The sequence below is a fragment of the Apis cerana genome, linkage group LG14, assembly GCF_029169275.1.
Source record: "Apis cerana isolate GH-2021 linkage group LG14, AcerK_1.0, whole genome shotgun sequence".
Lineage (NCBI taxonomy): Eukaryota > Metazoa > Arthropoda > Insecta > Hymenoptera > Apidae > Apis > Apis cerana.
This window is the reverse complement of record NC_083865.1, coordinates 4,658,839-4,683,672: the sequence shown is the minus strand read 5'-3', so window position 1 is coordinate 4,683,672 and position 24,834 is coordinate 4,658,839. Positions and strand designations below refer to the sequence as shown.

The 24,834-nt window shown below is 32.0% G+C and overlaps 1 protein-coding gene across 1 annotated transcript in view; it reads left to right on the top strand.

Moving 5' to 3' along the window:
• The window catches only part of LOC108003171 (zwei Ig domain protein zig-8), a 385,408-nt gene that overhangs the window by 343,696 nt on the left and 16,878 nt on the right, over positions 1-24,834 (top strand). The window contains exon 5 of the mRNA XM_017065300.3: positions 470-567. Coding sequence (XP_016920789.1) covers positions 470-567 — 98 coding nt within the window. The remainder of the gene's footprint in view (positions 1-469; positions 568-24,834) is intronic.

Below are 24,834 nucleotides of genomic sequence, written 5' to 3'. Positions count from 1 at the left end.
TTCGCGTTTCGGTGGCCCGCGATTAAATGGGACATGATGACAGTCGAATTATACGACCCTGTTGTTTGCTTGATCCCGACATTGGGATATTTCGAGGAAATGCTGGTAATAATTTCATATTTCCATCGATTATTCCCAAAGATGACAGCCACTTATTTATACTTGACTTTTTAATATGTAAAAATTAGAGACGTTTGATATATATATGTACATGTGTGTAACATAGGAAAGAGATATTTTCAAGATTCAATGTCGTGACGTAACTGTAAGAATGTTAACTGTAATTCTTAAACATTATTGATCTTTGAGACGCCAATTATTTATTTCAGAAAGTTGAACTTATAGATGCGTATCTTTGGCGCGAACGATGGAAAAAAGTATGTTTTTAATTACGGATAATTAAAAAATTTGCGGAATAACAGTCGGTTATGCTTTCGGTCTGATATCGGTTTTTTTTGTTCTGTTATAGATTGAGGATCACCCATGCAAAGCTAAGCGACTCTGGAAACTACAGTTGCGTGCCCACTGTGGCGGAGAGAGCCAGCGTCAACGTGCATGTTATTAATGGTGAGCTCTATGTATATGTATATATAAATTGCATGCCATATTGCTCTTAATACCATAGTATTTTAGACAGGCTTGATTATACAGGATCGATATGCATTAAAATCATCTCCAATTATATTATCTGTATCATATATATATATATATATATTGTAGATAGTAGCAAAGCTATTATCTCTTATAATTCATTCAATAGACTTTGATCGAGTCGAAAAGATGTATACTTTCAGAATTTTTATTCTAGTTTTTACTTTGAATTTTCATAAAGAATTTTCAGATTTAAAATTTAAAAGGGGATGGATAAATATAAAGTTGATACTAGGATAGTAACGATTAGATTCTGGTAAAAATTCTTATCCATTTGAGAGAGAATCGGAGCCAGGAATATGTATATATATATATATATATATATACGTAATTTAAATGAAAAGAATCGATGGAACAATTGGAAGCAATTTTTAAGAGATTGTCTTCGTTTCGAATTTAATCTTGAAAATTGAACAGCTCGTAAGGGAAATACAATTGGATATTTTTTATCGTGGAATATATTGTAAAGATGGGACAATATGTCAAACGGAATCGAATGTCGTGACACCGATATTAAATTTTTAGCATTTTGTATAATTCAATTAATTTATCTAACTTTGCCGCAACTCGGATATCTTTCTTTGTCCTTTGCAAATGTTTTCAACAATAAATTTCAATTGTAGTTTAATTTTTATTTGCACAGAATTGAAATCGAATGGAAATCAAAAATATAACGTACGAATCTTTCAAAGCTTCGTTTTTCTTTTTCCTTTTTTTTTTTTTATTTTTTAATTAATTCTCCAGAAGAAAGATATCTCCTTGCTTATAATGTAAACTATCCTCGAAGCTTCCATCCGCTTTCTAACTTTATCCCAATTCTATTTCCCGAATTTTCGTAAGTCAAGGATTGCAAAATCGATCGAATGCGAAAGCGAATCTCCCCAAGATTCGGTTATTCCCTTATGCATTCTTGCAATCGGCCGCCACCGAGATCCAATTACGAATTTTCGATTAGCAATATTCTGAAAGCATGGTAATCGCGTGTGGTAACTCGATAGATAAAAATAAGATGAGAAGCAGTAAGAATTAGATTAAAAGGGATCGGAGGAAAATATTGTTCGATCGAATTTATTTATTTATTTAAACGGAAAGGCATGCGATGAAGGAAAAATAAAGGAAACAAGATTAGTACATTCGTTTTTTAATTTCTTTATTAATATTATTAACATAAGTGTATAAATATAATATTCATAGGAATTCGATGCACATGATGTATTCAATTAAGAAATTCCAACATGGTATGGTCGGCTCTAAATGTTCAACATACCTTGACTATCTGTTTCAAGAATTTGCTGTTTACATCATTCCGCTTATTTCTTTTAATGCTCGATTTAAAAAATTTCATTCAACGAAATAATTAATTTTTCGGTTGGAATGTTAAATTAATTACTCATTTCCATGATCACTTTGTTTTACTATCAGGTTGGAATTTTCTTCGACTCCGTTCGGAACTTTCGTTAAAAATATTGTTAAACGGTTAAACATTGAATGATATATGTTTGAAAAATTGTATATTGGGAAAAAATTCAATATTTATTTTGTGAATAAGTATGAAATATTTAAAATTTTACGTAAGTAACTTTATTTTTTCTTCAAATAAAATACTCGTGCTCGTTACTTTCAAAATTTATAATTATTACTCTTTCATTTACGTGTCTGTTAAATTATTATTTTCAATAAAGCGTCGAAGCGTCGAAAAATTCTATCGTTAAATTCTATCTAAAAATTCAAATCTTGATTAACATTTTGCATGAAATTAGCAAATTCGTACGTGTGCAGTGAAAGGATCAAGTCAATGAATCAAAATTCATTGCCCTCGTCAAATCAAAATGATTTCTATCTTGGTTCGAAGTCGAATTTGCTGATTTTCTCATCAAGGCTGTTTCATTGATAGTCGATTTTGTAAATAGGCGAAATTACGTATATAAGGACAAGATGGTGCACCGGTAATCCAAAGATCTTAGGGTATGTCTCCGGTTTTCTATCGGCCATTATGTCGCTTTTGTCACGCCAGCTGCACCGAAACGTAATTCGATTTCCTTCCTTGATCTTCGATAGAATCTTCCATCTGGAACGAGCTTCTGACCACTGTACTTCCTTTTCTCCCTATCCACTTCAGCAACCTGACTTCCTCAAATCGACCGATATTTCTTTGAGCATTGATTTTTATGAATTATAATACAAAGAATGAGATATCAGATATATGCGCATTGAATATTTATGCGAGAATCTAATCAATAGGATATAGAAGAAGATCTTTATTTTTAAATTCCTATACGAAATATCTCTTGGATGATATTGGAATATTTCAAATTTCGTTTTATTATATAGGATATAAATCTATGAAATGGTTGAGAATTATTTATAGATAATACTATTATCTATATCATACGCATGATTTTCTATCGTTTCAAGTTACGAAAGGAATCTATAGAAAATGCCTCTTTTCCACGTTATTTTTACCTTTTCTCGGAGGGTTTTTATTTGGCTGTAAAGTGACGTCGAAACGAGTCTTCTGAAATTTGAACGTCTCATTTATGAACGTGTAAAAACGGACACAGGAAAAAGAAAATGAGAAGTGGAAGTTCAATTTCGTCTAAGTACAAGTTCCGAAATTTTACATGATTTTCTTATTAATCGTTGACGGTACACATATATACAGGAATATAGTGAAATATCGATAATAAAACATTTTACGAAAAAAGGAAATAATTTAACTCGTAACTGATACGATAATCATTAGACTGTAAATTTTTATGCAATTACAGAATTATATGGGAAAATGTAAAGCATACATTACCTCAGTATATATTTCACGCAAAATGAAACTTCTATTTTTCGTCAAAAAAATTTAAAATTTTATCATTAAGATACACTCGATATATGGAGAAAACCGCGCCATTGAAATCGGTTTTTCATTCATCCCGATATCTCGATCCGTTGCCGAGATATAAGGATTCAAAGTGTCCATGGTATTTAACATAGTGCAGGAAATATGAATGGTGGCGCCATCTATTGACCTATATATTTTATAAGCGCGTTTTTCCAGGAATCGCGTCTGTCGCTTGTCTGGACTTTGAGATAGGTCAGTGAAAGGAGGTGCGAGCGAGAGGTCCGAATAAGAGACAGGGAGAGAAATAGCAAACGATTAAAAATTACCCTTCGCTTTACACGACGATATCTCGGGAACCGGAAGTGATATCGAGATAAGTGAAAAAGCGTTTTAAAGGGCAAGGTTCCGCGCTTCCAACGATCGTTCATTCGTTGACCGGAAGTCATTATTTTCGGAGTTATAGCATTTCAAAGTTTTCCTAATTTTAATAACGTTTAATCGGGTTTAAGGTAAACGATCGGGAATTAGCCTTTGTTTCACGCGATGATATCTCGGGTACCGGAAGTGATATCGAAATAAATGAAAAAGCATTTTAAAGAGTAAGCTTCCGCGCTTCTAGTGATCTTTTATTCGTTCACCGGAAGTCAGTATTTTCAGAGTTACAGCGACTCGAAATATTTTTAATTTTAATAGAGTTTAATCGAGTTTCAAATAGATTATGCGATAGATTGCTGGTATTCAGGGGATATTTCGGCCAATTTTTAATTAATACAATTAAATTTTGCAGCAATTTTACTTTATTTAACGAGCATGATCATGATGAATTCAAGCGCAGGTTCAAAAATAAAATTCCACAATTAAAAAGTAAAATCAATCGTAGCGCGTATCTTTCAATTTTTATCATGAAAAATCATGATTAAAGAAATAAACAATTCAATTCTTCGTTGTTCAACTCGTTGTTCCCTTTTATTATTATCCCGGGAAAACAACGGGAAAAAACCAACCTGTTGGAAAATCTTGAACGAAACGGCGATTCGTTCAAAGTTTGAAAAACGAAAAAGAAAAGAAAAGAAAAAATCTGGAGGAAAAATTAGAAATGAAAAATTCATAACCTGACCAAAGTTCTCGCCCGGTTATAGATGCAATAATCATCGACAAAACGTGCCAGGAGTTAATTAACTCCTGGCGCTCCGTTAATTTCGCGTTGTTCCAACAGCGGAGAACCCTTTAATTACAAACAGCCGTGAAATTCTAGACGATGGATCGATCCCTATCGACGATCGATACCGTGTGATCCACTCTCTCTCTCTCCGCCTGTTGCGCCTCGCGATACCTCTCGATCCTTCTCCCTCTCCCTCTTTCTCTCTCTTTTGCTCTCGCCACGTTTCATCGTTTCGAGAGACGAGCGAAAATTCAAACTCGAAAATCGAGTGGAAAACGAGCTCGAATTTCCACGGCGACTTTTCCAACGCGAAATTGTTATTCCGATGGAAACGTGGGTTATTACGAGACCGGTGGACAATCGGCCGTGGTTTAATTATGCGATATGCCAGGCGATCATTTTCGATCCTCGCTTCGCTGGGCTATCACGGTTTTCACGTTACGCGCCGATTACCGAAATTAACACGGTTGGACTCGATTTAATTGCCGTGTGAGAGAGAGCCGTTGTCAAGTTTTTAATTCTATTCGATTTTTTTCTTCTTCTTCTTCTCTCTGCGCGCGTTTTAATCGTTGGGAATATTAAAATTGGCAATTCGAAGCACAAGTGTCGGAAGTTTAACGTTGTCGAAGCTGAGAAAAGATCGATCTTTCTTTTTTTAATTTTCTCCGTTGTAAATAATCTTGCGATAGTTTCGATACCGAAATTAATTCTGTAATTCTCTTTGTTCGAACGTATACCCTGCTCCGTTGAAATGATAAACAGATCCTTAAACGAGACCTTTAACACGGTAACGGATAAGGACATATCGTTAATTGAGGCAATCGTGCAACTATCAAACTATCTTGCTTGTGTCATCACGCCAGGCGTATGTCTTCTCGGGTAAGTTGGGACATTCTCCCGAGACTCGTGACAACAGACGGTGTAAACTACATTCGTAGCTGTACATTTTAGCGCCGGTTAAGGCGATAAGAGAGCAACTAGGAGTATCGAGAGATGTTAACTGATGGAAAATTTGCGGTGAAGAAAAATGTCGTAGTTTCGTTCGTGGATAAAACTAGAAAAGGTAGAGATCTCTAATCTTAGCATTGTTATTAATAATTTTCAGTACCTTTTCTTTTTCCAACAATATGAAAATATAAAACTTTTTCCAATTTTCTAAGTGCAATGTTCTCTGCTCGACAACGATGATAAAAACGGAGGGACAATTTTGAAAATTATATTCCTTGTATCAAAAAGAATTTGTCTTTTATATCTCTTTATATCAATTAACGAAAAGGCTTTTCACCGTTTCCATTTTCGTCGATAAAATTTATTTATTATTTTATATGGTACATATTAAAAGCAGTTTATTACTCTACGTGGAAAATATTTTTCCTGATCGATCGTCTTACGTCACGCGTAAACGATTATGCAAATTCGAATTAACGTCCGGAACCGCGGTGCTAATAGGATTTTCATTTCTTGCGGGAAAACAGATTATACACGAATCGCCGTGAATCTTGACGAAAATTAACACGTCAAAATTAACGCGATATCTATGGAAGACATTTATTAAAAAGGTATATCGTTGTTGTAAATATTAAATATTAAATCTTTCGACATTGATAAATGAAATTGAATCGAAGCTGAATTAATTAATAAATTCATTCGTTTTCCTATAAACGATATATCGTGAGAATTCTTATTATATAGAATTAACATAGATACAACGAAGATGAAAGGATAATGTGATATAACGCGTTTTGCGAAATTAGCATGGTAATTGTTGCTTGTAAATTTGATAATTTTATAATCATTCAAAATTGTTTCTTCTGAAATCGTTATTTTTTATTATATCGTGTCGTCGCGTATGTGAATATAAATATTAAATTTAGAATACTTGGAAGAAGATCCTCGATCCACTGCTGTTTTCTTCGGACAATTTTACTGTGTTGCCTTTGCAAGCATCTCGACGTCACTGATCGGCACCGTGGTGACAAGGTTTGACGAGCTCTTTGACATTTCTGCGAGCCGAGGACCTACACGATCACCTGTGTTTGACAGATTAATTAGTCTACAAGCATTTTAGAATGATGTAGTGATAGACTGGCCGCGGTAAAAAGGTGGCCAAAGAGTCGAGGGAATTCTTATTTTTCGCTCTTATTTCCCTTTATATCGTTATATCGTTTTTCATCCCTCTTTTCATCTGTTTTCCCCCGAGTTTTCAAGATACGCCGTAAGATTGGTTTGTTTTTCGCGCGATGATCGACCGAGAGAGAGGATTCAGCCATGAATAGGTGATGGATCGGTGATTGAAGGCTGCCACGTTCCCTCGATTGCACGTTTCCTTGCTTGCTTTTTTTCGATATGAGATTTCTATGGAGATCGATTAGAAAGATTATTTTTCCTTCCCTGAGGCGCTTTTCATCGGGTGTTTATTAATAGAAATTTGAAATTTATTCCTGTTTCATTCGATTCGTGATCTCAGAGGAAAATTGTTTGTATTTGAAAGAAATGGGAGATATTGAATAATGAAAATGTTTTTAATATTTATGTATATTTGAAAGAACAATTTTAAAAAACAGAAAAGAACCACATTCTTATGTAATAAAAAGAAGCAAGTAGCAACTTTTTACTCGTTAATTTTTTCTGAAATCTAAACACTGCGTAAAGACATTAATTAAATCCTTAATTAATTGAAAACCTCGTTCCTGTATACATATATTATTTCATTATTCCATTACAAGTGCAATAATGCAGTTTACAATTAAATAACTAAACAATAAATATTTCCTCTTAATGAAACGGATATCTTCTTTACCAAAGAATCACAGGAAAAAAAGAATCCCGTCGTCGATAATTGGTAAAAAAGAAGAATTTTCTTCTCCTTTGAAGGGCGAGTTAAAATCTAATTATCGCATCGTTCCGTTACAATTAATCAGAAGGTTGAATACCGATATCAATCTCGATACCAAAATCGATATAATTCAAATCCCCCTTCTTGTCTCCCCACAAAAAAGAAGAGAAGAAAAAAGAGAATTTAATAAGAATCATCGGAAGAGAAAAGGAAAAAACTGCGAGAGAAGAAAGGGGATAGGAATATCCAGCCAATCAGAGCTTTTCGTTCGAGTTCATTTGATATTCCTTATCGAGCAATCCTTCCAAGAAAGCGATCATAAACCAAAGGCGAAGCATCCACCACCAACCAAGATCCAGATCGCAAAAGTTTGTGTCATCGATTGAGCAGCCAATCGAGCCGAAAGAAAATTATCGAGGCAGCAGCTCGACGAGTTATCAACCTCGATGAACGAGCGGGAAACGTGATGAGAGAGAGAAAGAGAGAGAGAGAGAGAGAGAAGCGGCGAAGGTTTAACAAGATTAGCAGCGATCGCGAGGCTTGCAACCTTGCAAGTCACTCGAAGATCCGGCTGGTAACCCTTTAACCCTTAGATGAGCCGCATACCGACGTGGCATTCCGTGATATCGCCACTTCCTTATACCCTGTCGCCATCCACCGTTCATCCTCCACTCACAAGCCACTTCCGGTAACGTTAGAGCTTCTGAGAGCCGTGTCAGACCTACTTGGCTTCGCATACGCGCGCAGGAAATGATTAAAGAGGGGTCGAGAATGATCTTGAACTTGATCTCGTGCTTCGATTCATCCTTTGAGTTTCTTTTTTTCTTTTTTTTTTCAGTTTGGGATAATACAGTAAAAATCAGAGAGTTAAGAGATCCGTGTTTTACTCGGGTGTTTTGAGGAAGTGATTACGTTTTATGTACGAGGAAGAGTTTAAATGTTAATTTCTGTTTAAATTGACAAGGAAAAATTATGAATATAAATTTCTATTATTGTAATAGTAAGTTTAATGTTTATTTCTATTTAATTGAAAAAAAGAGGAGGAGGAATTTTAATACGAATTATTTAATTTTTCGTAATAATGATCTCAAATTATTTTTTATTAACTCTTAATTTTAAAAAAAAAAGCCATCACATAAAGATGAATATTCCCTTTGATTCGATATTTTCTCTTTTATTACACGTCAAAATAAAGAGAAAAAATTGTAAATTTGTAAAATATCCAAAAAACATTCTTTTAACGACATTTTAAAAAGGATCTATTATTATTATGGGAAGCAAACTTTATTAAAATCTTTTATATATAAGATTAAAATTAAAAAAGAGGAGGAAAAGGAAGGAAATTTCTACATTATCGTATCCATTCGGAATATAAATTTTCATATAAATTTAACTCTATATTCCTACTTTCAATTCTTCGCGTGTACCAAAGATGGCGGCAAGAAGCAAGAAACAAACGGCATAATAAATGTAAATATATTCGGCGGACATTATGCGCGATTCAGGTGCATTTCTGAAGGATGCATACGCCCGGTCGGATACGATTTTCCATCCCGTATTTCTATGGTAATCGAACCGGGCATAGTCCAAGGTATTTTCTCCAAAGTCTTCGAAAATACTTGGTAATTCGATACGTTGCGTATATGTATGGAATGTATGTTGTGTATATATATATATATATATTCGATACATACCCGTGTGTCGAAATAACCCGAGATATCTGCTCTCGAGCTCTCTTGGCTTCGTGTGAAAATTGAAGTTTGGAAACGCGGTTAAAATTGAAACTGCGAGATTCGTTCCGTGAAAGTAATGGTATTAATGGGGAAATAATAACGAGGGAAGTTATTAGAATACAATAGGGTAAGGCGAGATGAGGAATTTCAAACGGAGTTTGAAACCGATTCGTGATGTCGAGTTTCGAATTTTTGAATGAATAATTCGTTTAGATTCATTTTTAGAAATATACGTGAAAATTTGAATCTTCTTTATCTTGAGTTTTTAGAGATTTTAATTAATATTATTGAAGGGAATATAGTTTGAAAATTATAAAAATATTAGGCAAAATATTAATTCTAATTTGATTAAATTAATATTTATAGATTTCTGTTTAAAATATTTCATAAAAATATAATAATTCTATATAATTGTGATACATTTGAACATCTTTGTAGATTCTGGATGGATATGTACCAAAAGAAGGAGTATAATAATTAGTTTACGATAAAATATAAAATTTGTGTAAAATTAAAATAATAAACAATAAGCTAAATATTTTATTCGATAAACATGTAGCATAATAGAAATATTAACATGTCAAGAAAAATGAAAAAAATATATATATTTTTTAAAATTGTTTGAAGTATTTTTATAAAAATAAATAAAACGTGTGAACAAAATCGTGCAAATATAAATAAAACATGTTGAAAAATCACGTAACAATGAACAAAACATTCATATTAAAAAATCGTATAACTGTGAATCGTAAAAAAAAAAAAAAGAAAAAAAAAGATAAAAAAGTATTTTGTGAAAAGAGATCCAGCTGTGCATATTTTTATTATAAAATAAAATTTGATATTAGAGTTAATCCTCTTTTAAAAATGGAATCACATTAATAAAAATTGAATACAAATAATATATGAAAACAAAAATTAAAATATTCACTATCTAGAAAAATTACAAATCAAAATTATCCAATGATTCTGAATATTTGAATTTTATTCAATCCATAAACGATCTTTATAATTTTTTTTTCTCTCAATGAAAAAAATAAAATTCCTCAATATCAAATCAAGAGAATACTAAAAAAAATTTATGATCAATAACAACTACGATATGAGAATATCGAACTTCTTAAGCAAGAAATATCTATTTCCTCTTATTGCATCCGTTTCTTTTTACAACGAAATCTAGAATTTTATTTCGTTAAATGAAAAATTTTAATAATCCTATCTTTAATCAGTGAATCAGTTTTAGATTGTTACTAGAGAAAATGAAAATACTGACAGAGTATTCAAAATTATATCGCACGTTTAACATTTCAACCAGGTGGACGACAATTGTTGTAAAACAAGATGGATCGAAGGTATTTTATTGCACAATAAAACGCAACAGATTACTATCACGAAATGACCTATCGAAACTGACACACGTTTCAACATCGAAATAACGATTCTGAATCCATCAATGTCCTGAACTTGTATAAAGGTTCAATTTGAATAGTAACTTTTACATCCTTGGCATTTCTTTCTAACTTTGAAAATCTTAAAATATGGAACGTTTGAAAAATAGAACAAAGATTTGTTTCGATCAAAATTAAACTATTTGAAATTGAATCAAATTTTTATCTATTATTATAATTTTAAATTTATTTAGGTTGAGTTAAAATATCCCGTAGATTTTGTGTAAATTAACAAGGAATATTTTAAACAAAAATAAATATTAAGATAGTTTCGATTAATAAAATAAAATAATATATCAGTAAATCATTTAATCGTTCAAATTATAAATTGTTATAATAATAATTTAATTAATATGATATAAGAACACAAACATTTTACTTTTTATAAGATTTTTATATTATATTTTTCATTATTTATAGAATGACTTTATGAATATCAGAAATCACTCTTCTAATATTTATGTAATTGATTTCATAAATGGAAACGAAATCTCATGGGAAATCAATGAAGTGCTCGTCAAAATGAGATAAAAGTAAAATAAATAAACTTGAAACGTGAGATGAAAGAAAATGAAATCATTAATATCGATGAATTCTTAAAAGAAAAATCTTATATTAAATATTATCGTTAACACGTATTTTAAAGAAATTACATTCTGTATTTATCTAAAAAAAAATTAGTAACAAAATAGAAATAAAATTAATTTATTCTCGATTGAAGGCAGAAATAAAAATTGGCAATAATATTTCAATTATATGTCCATAATAATAACATTCCATAATTAAATAATAATTTATTTGAAATAAGAGATACATAAAATGGACGAACAACAATTTTCTATAATATTTTATGATAATAATTTAATTGTTAAAAATTAAAAAGCAATTTCGAAATGTCCGACGAATTTAAAATTTTCTCATTTTCTTTATATTTCATATAACTTTTCTTAAAAAATAACGTTGCTTGAAAAATGTGCGAGAGAAGATCAAAATATCGCAACATAAACATTTTAAATAACGAAAAGACATTATATTGCACGAGGACAAATATCCAACCCATATTCATCACCCATATGATCCAATTAAATTCCTCTCGAATAAAATCCTCTGTCATAAAAATTCATCACCAAAAAAAAAAAAAAAAGAAAAAAGAAAAAAATACACATAGAAAAATAGAATATTTTAAGAAAATCAATATTCCAAATAAAAAAAGCAATACGCTAAACAAAATTTCATACAACAAACGACACCTTATCTCCATATCACACCGTACCTCCAATTCCTTCGAAATAACCTCCTCATAAAAATTCATCGTGAAATTCACATAAAAAAAAAAAAAAAATACGAAATAACTCATCGACCATATTTTACAAAGAAAACGCAACAGCATCCAACATTCGATGAGTCGATTCCACATTGAGACGTAGAGCCACAAAAGGAAGTTTTTCGTAATTCGTAAGGCCAGTCGAACGAAAACTTCACTTTCTCCTCGGTGAGGAAACGACGGATTCTCGTGGGATATCGAAATCAAATCAGGATCAAGTAGACAAGCGGAGGAAGCCGTGGGCACGTAGCACACGGAGCTAACGCGTGCCACTTCGCGCCTCCACGGCTAAGTCCACGCTCCTCGAATCTCGATCGTATTAGAGCGAAAGGCTCGCGAATTCGGCTTCTTTTCATCGGGCGAGAAGTATCAGTTTTCTTTCCAAAAGCAATTTCCTTGTTGGGAATTCTCTCCTCGGTGGAAGAGGAGATGATGGTGCTACTTGTCAGGAATTTATGTTCGCTATATATATATAGGGGAGAAAGAGAAATGAAATTCTTTTTAATTTGTTTAACAGAGTGTATTGTAAAGTATATTTAAGGGCGTTGAAGAAATTTGTAAAATTGAGATTTAGAAATTATTGTTTTTATCAATTTTTGTTCATTTCAATCTTCGTTATTTGAAATTCGATTAAATTTGAAAGCAATTGGTTTTTTAATGGATATAATTCGTTTTAAAAACTAAGGAGAAAGTATTGTAGTGCAAGTAACATAATAAATTAATTGAAAATCATATTCACAATAATATCTATAAAGATAGTTTAATAACACGTATTATTCGTTCATTCGCCTTCTATTTTTCTTTCTTTATGCAGTTTAGTAACATGACTCGTGGTTTGTGGAATGTTGGATAGCTTATTTAGCTTTCATAGAATTTGATACAGAGAATTGATTGCCAGGCTTCAAACTCTTTTCTCGTAGAGGAGTTTGGATTAGAAAATGGAATGGGGGGTTGATTGTTTGACGAAGGGATGGTTGAAGATATAGCGTTGGATGCAGAAGATAAGAAAGTGGAAGATGTTTTTTTTTGGAATTTGGTGATATCAATCGGTTTATCAAATGCTTAAAGACAATTTTTATCATAAATTAATAAATTAATAAACTTCAGTTGATATTACGTTAACATTTTACGTTCGTTTTTCTAAAAACGATTCTCCAAAGGAATTATACGAATATTATTAACACTCTGCGAAAATATTAACGATAAATAAACGTTATATTAATAAAAAGTGATACTGAAACAATTTATCTTCTCGTAAGCGGAGACAAAGTAGTAGGGAAAGGGAAGTTAAGGGGTTGAAAACAGGGGAAAAAGGCAGAAATAGGCAAACCGTTAAGTAGGTGGAAAGAAATGTGTGATAGGGAAAACGATTACAGAGTAGGAGAAAATTGCAGGTTGCAAAGCTTTCTCTCCCCCCTCGTCTCCTCCTCCCTCCCCACAAGAGATTATACGTGTGTAACGCAAAGGCGGAAAGCTCTTCTTTTCTGTTGTGTTCTTACCACTTGGCTTTTAAAAGTTGCCTCAGAGAGGTTCACGGTAGGTGGAAGCGAGTTAAGGGTAACTATGTACGCTGCCGTGATAATGAACGATCGATTCTGCGCGAAGAAACACGTATGTTCGTTTATAGAGAGCGAAGCTTTTTCAGATAATTGAGAATTTCGTTGAACGAGGTGGAAAAAAGAAGTCGAGGTTAACGTTAATTGGGGGAACGTGAATGGGGTTGAAAGTATTTTACATAATATATTTAAAATAAATATTGGAACCAATAATGGAAATTAAAAAATATTAATTTCTTCCTTTTCTTTCTTTATTAATCTAAAATATAAACTGTTATTAAATTCAATTCTGGAAAATATATGATGCTAATGATAAATATAATTTATCATTAGGATTATGAAATCTAAATCTCTTATTTTTCGCATGTGTTTTATACTTATTATACCTTATTTTCAAATACTAAAGTTCATTTCTTTTCTTTAAATTCAAAAAATAAAACTCATATAACTTTTAGGATAAAACATTTTAGTCAATGATTGTCCACGATCGAAATTCGAACCAGATCAAAATCCCTCGAATTTATGGCGGTCAAAAATTTCACGCACATGCTTGCACAATTAACCGAAGACGTGAGAGATACGCAGAAAGACAATGAAATATCGTGGAAGCGTCGATGCGAGATTAATTGGCGAAAAGTGAAAGTAGAAAGCGACGCGTTGCAAGCAACAAACGACGTATTAATTAAAAGGATGGGAACATTTTCAATTCGACGATCGTGGACGGTCTGTGAAAATCTGATGCTGCGTAAAATCGTGAAACGATAATAAAACGTTTCTTCGGTTATCTTCCATATTCGATCATCGTCCATATTTGCATAATTCGCCGGCCAATTTAATTTCCGGCATCTCCGGAGACGTTCGCCGGAAATTCTCGCGCGATTCTTCTACGTCGACCACGTGGAAATGATTCTTCGGTTCCAAGAGGATTTTAATATTTGTTGCGCGGCGATTTTATAGGATTTCATTGGATGGAAGTAATTGGAAATTTAATTGATGATCGAGTTTGTTGTTTGTAATTCGATGAATGTACAAGCTTCGTTGAAAATCAAAGGATGAGGAAGATTTTTGAAAAGGGAGGTTTTCTAATAGGAAATATTTAATTGGATTTTTCAATTGGAAGGATTTTAATATTTTCTGGTGAAAATTTGGTAATTTTTTGATGACACTCCAAAAGTGAATTTCTCTTTTCCTTTTTTTAAAGAGACTTTTAATATTCATTGTAAATTATGATATAACGAGTAATTTTATAGGTTTAATCGATGGATTATTTATTGGAAATAATACACGTGATGAATGTAATTTATGTTTTCGATAATGTAAAGAGGAATATGAATATTTTATTTGGCAAAAAGTTTCGTATTATTGAAAACATTCTTGACAAGAATTTTAGTATTTATTACAACTTGTCATAACATGTAACTAAAGGCTTTGATGTTTTATCAGCAATGCGATGATTTTATTTGTTTTTACTGGGTTTTATTGGGTGAGAATAAAAAATTTAATTATTGATTTCGTTGATATAATTTAAAGGAAATAAATTTCGTTTGTTCAGGAAAGAAGCTTTGTAAATTATGATACTATATGTTTTTATTGGAAAACTTTCGTATCTGCAGCATAATATTTTTTATTGAATTTTATCACGTGCAAATTCAAATGACAATTTGTTTCGAAGATGATTTATTCTCGTTTTGTTTGATGAAAAAGTATATTATTATTTATTATCGACCCCTTTCAAAAGAATTTCTACATATCCACGATTTTATTCGATTTTTATGATAAATTAATGTAATATATGCGACAGCTATAATTAATCAATCAATATTCCCAATTTATCTTTCGCTGAAAGATATATCTAATTTTTTTATCCTGTATTGATATGATTTATCATTTTTTTATTTAATTATAAGCATATATCGATTTGAAAAAAATTATTCAAAATATGATAAAATATATCTCCGTTAGAACAAATTTTCGAAAAAGTTTCGAACACGCTCGAGTTGAAATTGGACAGTTTGAAATTAAATTTAAAGTTTAAATCTAGTTCTCTTTTTAATTTCAATTAATTTTATACAAAATTCATTAACCACTTCCTTCGAGAATATCGTCAAACGAACTATAAAATAAAAACCAATAATAATTTATAGCATCAAATTGTAAAACGTCGTATCTTTATGAATTGAAAAAAAAAAGAGAGAAAGACAAATAAATATTAATACATTCCTTCCAAACAATATCAAAAACCGTAATTATAAAATTATCTACTATATTCGGAGCAAAAAAGAAATTGCAAAAATTTAAAATAATTTGATAAATCGCGTGCAATGAAACAAAAAATATATTTAGAAAAAAGGTATTCGTCCACGTGCCAAAAAATTCGAGGTCACAATCTCGAATTCCCCCCGTGCTCGCCAATGTGGCCAATATAAATCGATACCACTCCGATTTCTCTCGATTCCACCGCTTAAACCGCCACCGTCTAACCACCCACCTCCTGGATCCATAAATTACAATCTCCCTGCCCTTACAAAACTCGACTCCTGTCGACTTTGGGAGGGGAGTCGATTTTGTATAAACCGTCGTCATGTATTTATACCGGTCGCGTTTATGCCGGTGCACTCGGTATTTCCGCGGGTTAATTCGGTCATAAATATACGCCGACGTCTTTACACCGATAATCTCGTCCACGGTGTGTAGGTGTGTACGCACACACCTGTGTACACGACTGTGCAGGCTGCCACGAGAAATATCGCGGCAGGAATCATAGCAGTCCAGAGTTTCTTTCGCTTTATAACCTGAGGATATGTCGTTTCCGGGATTTTTGAATTTACAGCGATCGGCAAAAAAAGATATTCGATATCTTTTAATTTTCTTTACTTTTAATGGAAGGGATATATATATGTGTGTGTGTGTGATGCGCGTGTTAAAAATGAAATATTGTTCTCTTCGTTCAAATTTAATTTCCATCCGATATTTATTCGTATATTTGTACACCTCTTCTAATCCTCTCTGACGCAACGTTTCCTTCTTTCACCGGTTGCAGTAGTTCTATTTACAGGTTGCATAATAGGTTATTACGGTAATTAACGGAGCAATGTCGTTACTTAAGCGTAAATTCGCAATTCGATTCATCGAAACCACGGCTCCAATCCGGAACGTGTTGCCGTTCCGGCGCAATTTTCGTTTCATTTCAAAATGGTAATAGGCGAATCCACGATACGGGATTAGAATTCGTGGGTCATTTGTATGTTTCGCGCGTCGTGGATGATCATCCATGTTGTTTCCCTCTGTGAAATCATTTTCGGTGAGCATAAAGTATTTTTGAAGAAATGTTTCCAAATTTTTAACGTTACTTTTTCCTTCTCGTTCTTTTTTGGATGAAATTGAACGATCTATAATGTTTGTTAATTATTAAAGTGTTAAAAATACATCGATGATAAATAGGTTTGCAAATAAAAATTTGTTATAATGGAAACGGAAGAATGAAATTTTTGGTGACGAAGATTAAAGTAGAATCGTGTATGCTTTGATTGATAAAATGCATAATTTTTCTAATATAATAAAAAAGAGAGTATATAAGATATTCCAATCCCTGTGTTTTATTTTAATTGCTAAAATAATACACGATTTCACTTTCACGAAAAATATTTTTTCGCCAAAAAATTTAATATTTTAAATTACATAGAAAAAAGTATGTTTAAAATTCGTATTTTTTTTAATGTTAAAACAATTTTATACCTGGCATTGAAATAACGATACAATTGGGCAGAACGTTGAAAAGCGTAGCAATCATATTTTTAACGTGCAGAGTGATATTAAAGCTTCCAGAATGGAAGCATAAAATTTAATTACTTCGAAATAACCCAGAAAATTATATTTTATAATCCATGGTTTTCGATAATACACCAGACAGAGAGATTAACTTTTTAATTTGCAATTTTAAATGGTAAATTACAAGTTATATCGGAATTATATCACATTTGGGTAATAATATTTCAATGAGAAATTAAACGAAACTCATAAATAAAATTAAACAACCGATTATTATCCTTTGATGTTTCTCTTCATGAAGTACAATGTGAAAGTTAACTGTCGGTCGAAATATAAAATAAAATACAACTATATAAAAACTTTCTTTTGAATAAAAACATCGAATTCATTGCTAATTGAAAATAATGTTAAAGTTATAAATTTTAAAATAAAATAAATCCTTTTCTTTTTTTTTATAAATCATGTAAACGATTAAAAATTTTTTGGGAATCTTCCAGAGATCCAAAGTTTAATTTATCTCACATTCACAGAAGAAAAAAGCATACATTAATTAATAATTATCAGCTATCCAATAATTATAAGAATAGTTTCTTTATCAATATTTAAAAAAAAAACAATCATTAAACATTCTTTCTATTCTTTAAATCTAATCTTTCCCAACAACTTTTCTCCAAGAATATCAAAAGAAATGAATTCCGATATCATCAAGACTGACTCATGGAGACATTTCACACTTTTAAAATTATTTCCAAGATAAGATTCTGCATGATAAGATTCTTCAGAAGAGAAGTACTTTGAAACTTAAATAATAAAATTAAATATATACACGATAATTTTAGCACAAATATCGTCAAACTCCATATATCACATTTTTCCTTTTTTTTTTAATTTTCATTTCGTAATCAAATTTCACACATCAATATTCCTTTCTAATTTCTCGTATCCGAATCGTGATTCGTTCTCCACAGTCAATTTCCAGTTATCGAAACAAGATATTCCCAGTAAATAACGCGTGAAAACAGGTCGAGGAGCGAACAGTCTCGTAACATCGTTAGCAGAACCCTGGGAGAGGAGCTAATTCAGTCGAAAAAGGTGTTCTGTTCTCCAATGGAAAACTAATATCCGGTATTATCGAAGGGCGTTATTTATTTTACTTTACCTTCGTAACTGATTGCTTTTCCGATATTTATTTCACCTGTCGTCGATTAATCGCGAATAGAGGGGGTGGCTTTGCACGTACGTTGAACAGAATTCTCGTTTCGATTCGTATCGTTGCATCGATAGACGGATCTCGTTTCGACGTATATGCAAATTGAACGTTTTCTTTTCTTTCCTTTTCTTTTTTTATTTTTCTCGTCGATCCAATAATCTGGATGTATTATGTATCAATACATGTATTGGTCGTTAATCTTCGAAAATATTAAGGATCATCGTAAAATTTTTTAAATTTCTAAAAATTTGAAGATTCGAAGATTGAATTTGAAGATTTTATTTATCAAAGCTAGCGACTTTTGCGTATCCAAATTCTTCTTATAATCAAAAAATGAAAAGGATATATATTGAAAAGAATCACTGGATTTTTTTTGTTTGTTCGACTTAGATAGCGAAAATCGAGTTCGTTATTTCTTCTCCTTCTCTCTTTGTTTCCGTATCATGACCTGGGTGCATTGCAGTTTTCATAAATTATGTGAACCCAGTTGTTGAAATTGTGCTGATTGAATACGCTTGAGCGCTTCTTTTGTGCTCTATGTTCCATTTCACCTTTTTGTTTTTTTCTTTTCGTTTCTTTTCTTTTCTTTTCTTTTCTGTTCTGTTCTTTTCTCTTCTTTTTCCTTCTCCCGTTCGTTTCCTCGAACGAAATTGAATGTAGTTTGTTCGATGAATCTTTTATTTCAACGAGATCTTCCCTTTCTTGTTTAAGTGCAGAGAAGAAGAATTTCTGTTTTCTTTTTTTTTTTTCCTTCTTCTTCTTTTTCTAATAAAAAATAAGCTTATTTGCTTGAGAAACAATATTCAAGTTTCGCTCCTTTCTTCTTCCTTTATTCATTGATTCCTCGTTAATTCGATAATAGGGTTAGAGCCTTTTTTTTTATAACAAAGAATAGAAATAAGAATATTAAGAAGAATATTCGTGTAGATGAAAATATTACGATAGAAACTTTTGTATCATTGGATCTCTTAGAATAAATTTTTCTCAGGTTTGTCTTGAACAGATTCTACATATTTGCACAATTTGCGTTTCAAATGATAATGTTATTTGTTTCATAATTATCTTTAAACTAATCACGAAATATTATTTCAAACAATTGTTGTTCGTTTACATATAATTACATCTTGCATTCCTACTTCAAAATTATTTTTTCTTTTTTCGTCAGATCGAGAGTAAAGTAACTAATTTACAAGAACAACAAATCGGCAAAATTTCCTTTTCTCGATTCACCTTTAATAATAAATACTTTATACGAGCTTCATAAACTTCATAAACTTTACGACTACACGATTTTATATATATACACACAAATATATTCATCTCTAATAATAATATTTCGTTGCACGATCAAGTTCACAAACTTCATAAACAACATACTTACTCTTCCGCTCTAACAATAACACTTCGTAACAGATTCAAGAATCTGCAAATTCAAGTATCCGAAAAAATATTAAATTATAATAATCCCTTTATCTTTTTCTCTATATCAAGCCCATCATGTCGTTTCTTTTCCTGTACAAGGAACAAGGACGAATTATCGCGCCTATTCGCCATGTTTGCTCGTCGACGAAGCGGCCCGATGAAACGATTTTCATAAGGCATTTGTTGATTCGCGTAGGCGCGTACGCGATGCACACGTTCGTCCAATATTTGCGAAAAGTGTGCAGAAGCGAGTGTCAACGTGCAAACATCACCGGGGACGTGTTTGCCACCCCCTCCCTGCCCCAACCCCTTCACGGAACCGTTGTAATATTTAATTCCTTGTTTCGAAGTTTGTACTGGCGACTGTTCGATTGATTACAAACTCGCGCCCCCCTTTCAGGGGAGGGAAGGGAAGGAGAGATGGAGATGATGCGGTCTTACTCCGGATTTTATTCCGATTTTCCCGATTCCTCGATATTTCGGCGCATTGGAGAAGCGTTTGATTGAAAAAAAAGCCTTGTTTTTCGTTTTCTTGATCATATTTATGTTGGAACGATGCGCCCAGCTTTTGAAAGTTTCGAAGTTTGGATTGGATATTTAGATTTGTTTGTTTTATTTGAATATTTAAAAGTGTCTACTTTTTTTTCTTATTAAGTTGAATCTTGACAATTTTAAGCAATGTGGATATATCAAGGATTGAACAGAAGGAAATTTTCTTAATTTTCTTAATCGAGATTAAATACGTTTAATGATTGCAAAAATAAAAATTTAATACTTGTAAAACTTGTTGGTTCAAACATTTTATTATTTATTCGTAAGAATAATATATATGATAAAGATGAATAGATTAAATTGTTTAGATACGTTTTGGATCGAAAAGATTAATTTTGGTAATTAATTTGGAATATTCATATTCTGTCACATCCATATTATTGTTAATCATTCGGTGTTCGTGTTTCTTGTGGAATTTCTCTGGAATCAAAGGTATATCAGTGCTGATGGTATCCCAGGGAAACTTTTCGACCGTAAGGAAACGACAAAGGAACTGCAGCTTCTTTGCAAGCTCCTTTACAATTCTTCAGAAACGTGTTTCGTGCAAGGAACAACTCGCGAAGAGGGAGAAAAGTTTTGCGTCATTTCGTGAAAAGCACCCCGCGATAGACACAAATATTTATAAATATCAGAGATTTGTCATTTTAAAAATTAAAAAATTATCGAGTTTAATAGACTGTTTTTTTTTTAACTTTCTAATAATCAATTCCCTGTTAATTAAAATCATTTCTAAACATGCATGAATCATTTTACAGGTACAATTTCAATACAAATTTTCGCGTACAATCATCACCATCGGAAAATTAAAAATCTCCTCCGAGCAGCTCATAGCAGAGAGTGTATTTCAAACTATCCTACATCAAAGAGCTCCTCCATCAGAGGATCTAAAACATACGAAGCCGTGAATTGCCCAAAGACGTCGAGAAAGCGCCAAAACCCTTCCGTTTATTTAACGAAATTAGCCTCTCGACCGTGAAACGTACGAGACAAAAGGTGTACCCCTCCTCTTAGCTTCTGCGTGTATAACAGGCTGCCAAAGAAAAAGTCTTGGAGCGAAACATTTCTAACATTTCTTTCGCGAGGCCTTCTTTTAATTCAAATGAGAAAAAAAAGGAAGGAAGGAAGGAAGGAAAATCTTAAAATGGAAGGAAAAACAATTCTCGGTTGTATAGTCGTCTGCTTTACCGATCTCATGAGGATAACAAATGTCCACGTGAAAAATAAAGCGAGAGGACGTCATGGATCCTTTTGATTGTCGCAGGATTCAACGACAAAAGAAGAATAAAAAATGAAGACAATAACGAGGGGCTTAAGAAATCTCGTCTCTCTCTCAAAGGAAATCATCTTCATCACTGGGATGGGATCGTGTCTGACCGCGTCCTTGGTCTTCCACCGTCTTTTTTGCCTTTTTTTCCTTCTTCTTTTTTTCTCTCTCTCTCTTTTTTTTCACGTTCGAGACATTAAAGTCTGGAGAATTAAGAGAGTGCTCTCTCTCTCTCACTTTCTCTCTTCGCTCTAAAGGCAGAGGATGGTCTTAATGGGGTAGTGTAAAGTGAAGTAGGTACGGTTTTGGAATTTTTTAAAGTGGATTTAAGGCGGGTAAAGGGTGGAGTAGAACGACGGTGAAAGGGGTTAATTGGTGGGGGTGAACGTGTGTATGTGTATGTGCGTGTGTATGAGAGGGATAAATTGTATTGAATTTTAGCAGATATTGGAAATTGGTGGAAAATATATCGTTGGAGTTTCCATTATGAAGATGGATTATAATGAATTTTTATCTTTTATCATCTTCAAAATAGATACCGTGGATGCAAAAAGTATTTTCACGTTATTATTTTCATTTTATTTTCATGGTGTTAAAAGTTTTTATATATAATGATGTATATTGTGAAATATGATATACTTGAATCTTATATTAAACAATTACAATGAATATGAATTTTTTGAGCCAGTGTACATTTATAAAATATCATTGCAAATACGTAGAAATTGGAAGAAAAAAAAGAAATAATAGAAATCGTTTTTGATCAAAGAATTATTGAATTTGATGAATTCTCATTTATATATTAAGGGATGTATAAGAATTTAAAAAATCGTTTTCTTCCTTTCTTTTTTCACTTTTCATTCATTTCTTTTCTAAAAGAAAATTATTAACCTTACAAGGGAATCCTTCTTAATAACAAACAATTGTTAAGGGGAATAAAAGAAAGTGTGTTATGCAGAGCAACATTAAAATCGAACAAAAGTGCTTCGCTAAAGCCGCTAAAGAGTAGCTTTTTTCTTTTTACTTCGTTTTTAAATAAGTTTGAAAAGGAAGCGATGTGGAATATTGGATGAAATAATTCAGAAACAATGGAATTTCGATAAAAATTGCTTCGAAAGAAATATGGCTCTTCTTCGTAGGAAATGACCCATATTTGCAGTAAGCTGAATCTGATTTAATTAAATATATATGAAGGGAAATTGTGTCGAACTTCAAATAACAAGGATACAATTTAAAAGTAAAATTTCGTGTATCTCGGTCCAATTTTCATTTCTTTAATTACATTCATGATATATATACAAATAAAAATAATAAAGATATTAAATTTAAAGAAATTTATATTTCAAATTTATTTAATATTTAGAAAAATCTTTTGAAAACGGATAATATAATAATAATTGTATCTCAAAATAATAGAAATATTTTAAAAATCATATATAAAAATAATAATTTTTTCTTTATTAACGAATAACGAAAATTAAACTCATTGTTCTACATGCACGTTACACGTTTTCAAACGAATGTAAAATATTCCTTTTATTTCTTTTCGATTGAAAAGAACTCTAGCAAACGTTATTATTCTAATTAAAGTGATTAAATATCTCGTGTTTTTAATCTCGCATATAATAATTTACCAAAGATGATTATTAAAAATTTCCAATCTAAACTCGAAATTATACGAAATTTCGGATTCTCTCCTTTTTGTTATATTGATACGATTAAAATATATGTATAGCCTAAAATTATTCAAAGAGAACGAAAGAAGGTGATTAGATTAATAATCTTATACGCGAAATTTTCACGTACAGAGAAGGTTTATCCTCCCGATCAAGTATTTTTCTTGCATTAACGTTAATTAAGTTAAGTTCATTTTAAAAGCAATGGTACGCAATGTTTGCACTCGATAGCGTTGCATTTTGCCGTCAGTTGAAACGGTTCGAGCGGGGCGGGGTTGATTTAAAATGATCGATTTGCGTTTGAAATGTGAAAGGTAATTTGATTTCGACGAAAATGTTTAACGCGATAAATCGAGAGAGAGAGAGAGAAAGAGAAGAGAGAGAGAGAGAGAGAGAGAGAGAGAGAGAGAGAGAGAGAGAGAAAGAGAAGAGGGGAGAGGGGGATTCTCGCGCTAAATTAAATGCGAGAAACGAAATTATTGTTCCTACTCTTTGTGCTTGATCAAAGTTGAAAGTGGTAAAATTTTTTTCCAGATGAAAAAGGATTTAAGATGAGAAGATAAGCCGAGAGGTGTTGTCGTATTTTCACTCTTGATAAATGATCGATTGGCACGTAACAAATATTAGTAGATTAAGATTAAAGGGAATGAGTGGCAAATTAAGTTTCGCCAATTTTATATCTTTCTTCTCTTTCACTCGTGGATGCTATTTTGTAAGCACTTGAAAAATAAATAACGATATAAAAAAAAGGGAAAAACTTTCAACCACTTCAAAGTAAATACGAGACCTTAATAAGAATATAGGAAAAAATTAGGAGAATGTAATGAAGTTAATTCTGCACTCTTTTTAAAGAACAAGATAGTGTTTCAACAAAAGAAATCTCTCGAAAAATTTTCGAACATTTCCTAAAAGAAAATGATCTTTTTTCCATTTTCTTTTCCATGATATTTAAAATTGTACATTCCGTTAAACGATTTTGAACAACTCGGCATAATATCGAACCATCTATCAAATTATTATCCTTTTATTGTACGTGATTGGCCATAATGTCGAAAGATCCATTATCTCCTCTCACGAAGATTAAGGCAATGCTTGAATCTTCTTCTCATAGAGGCGGTCGACCGACCCAGTTTCAAATTCCACGCGAAAACATATATATATCTAAAGGCGGTATCAAAAGCACGTTCATGTGGATCCAACAACCTAGAATGATTCGATACGCGAATTTCAATTCGTTAACAACTTCTAAACATGTTGAATTCCAGCATACTCGTTCATCCGGACTGTTAATTTCACGAACCATCATTCGTATGGAAAATTCGTGTTCTTAAAACTATTCGATCCTGTTTTTTAAGAACTTAAGGAGAAATTTTTCGACTTGACCTCGTTGGAGAAAAGAACA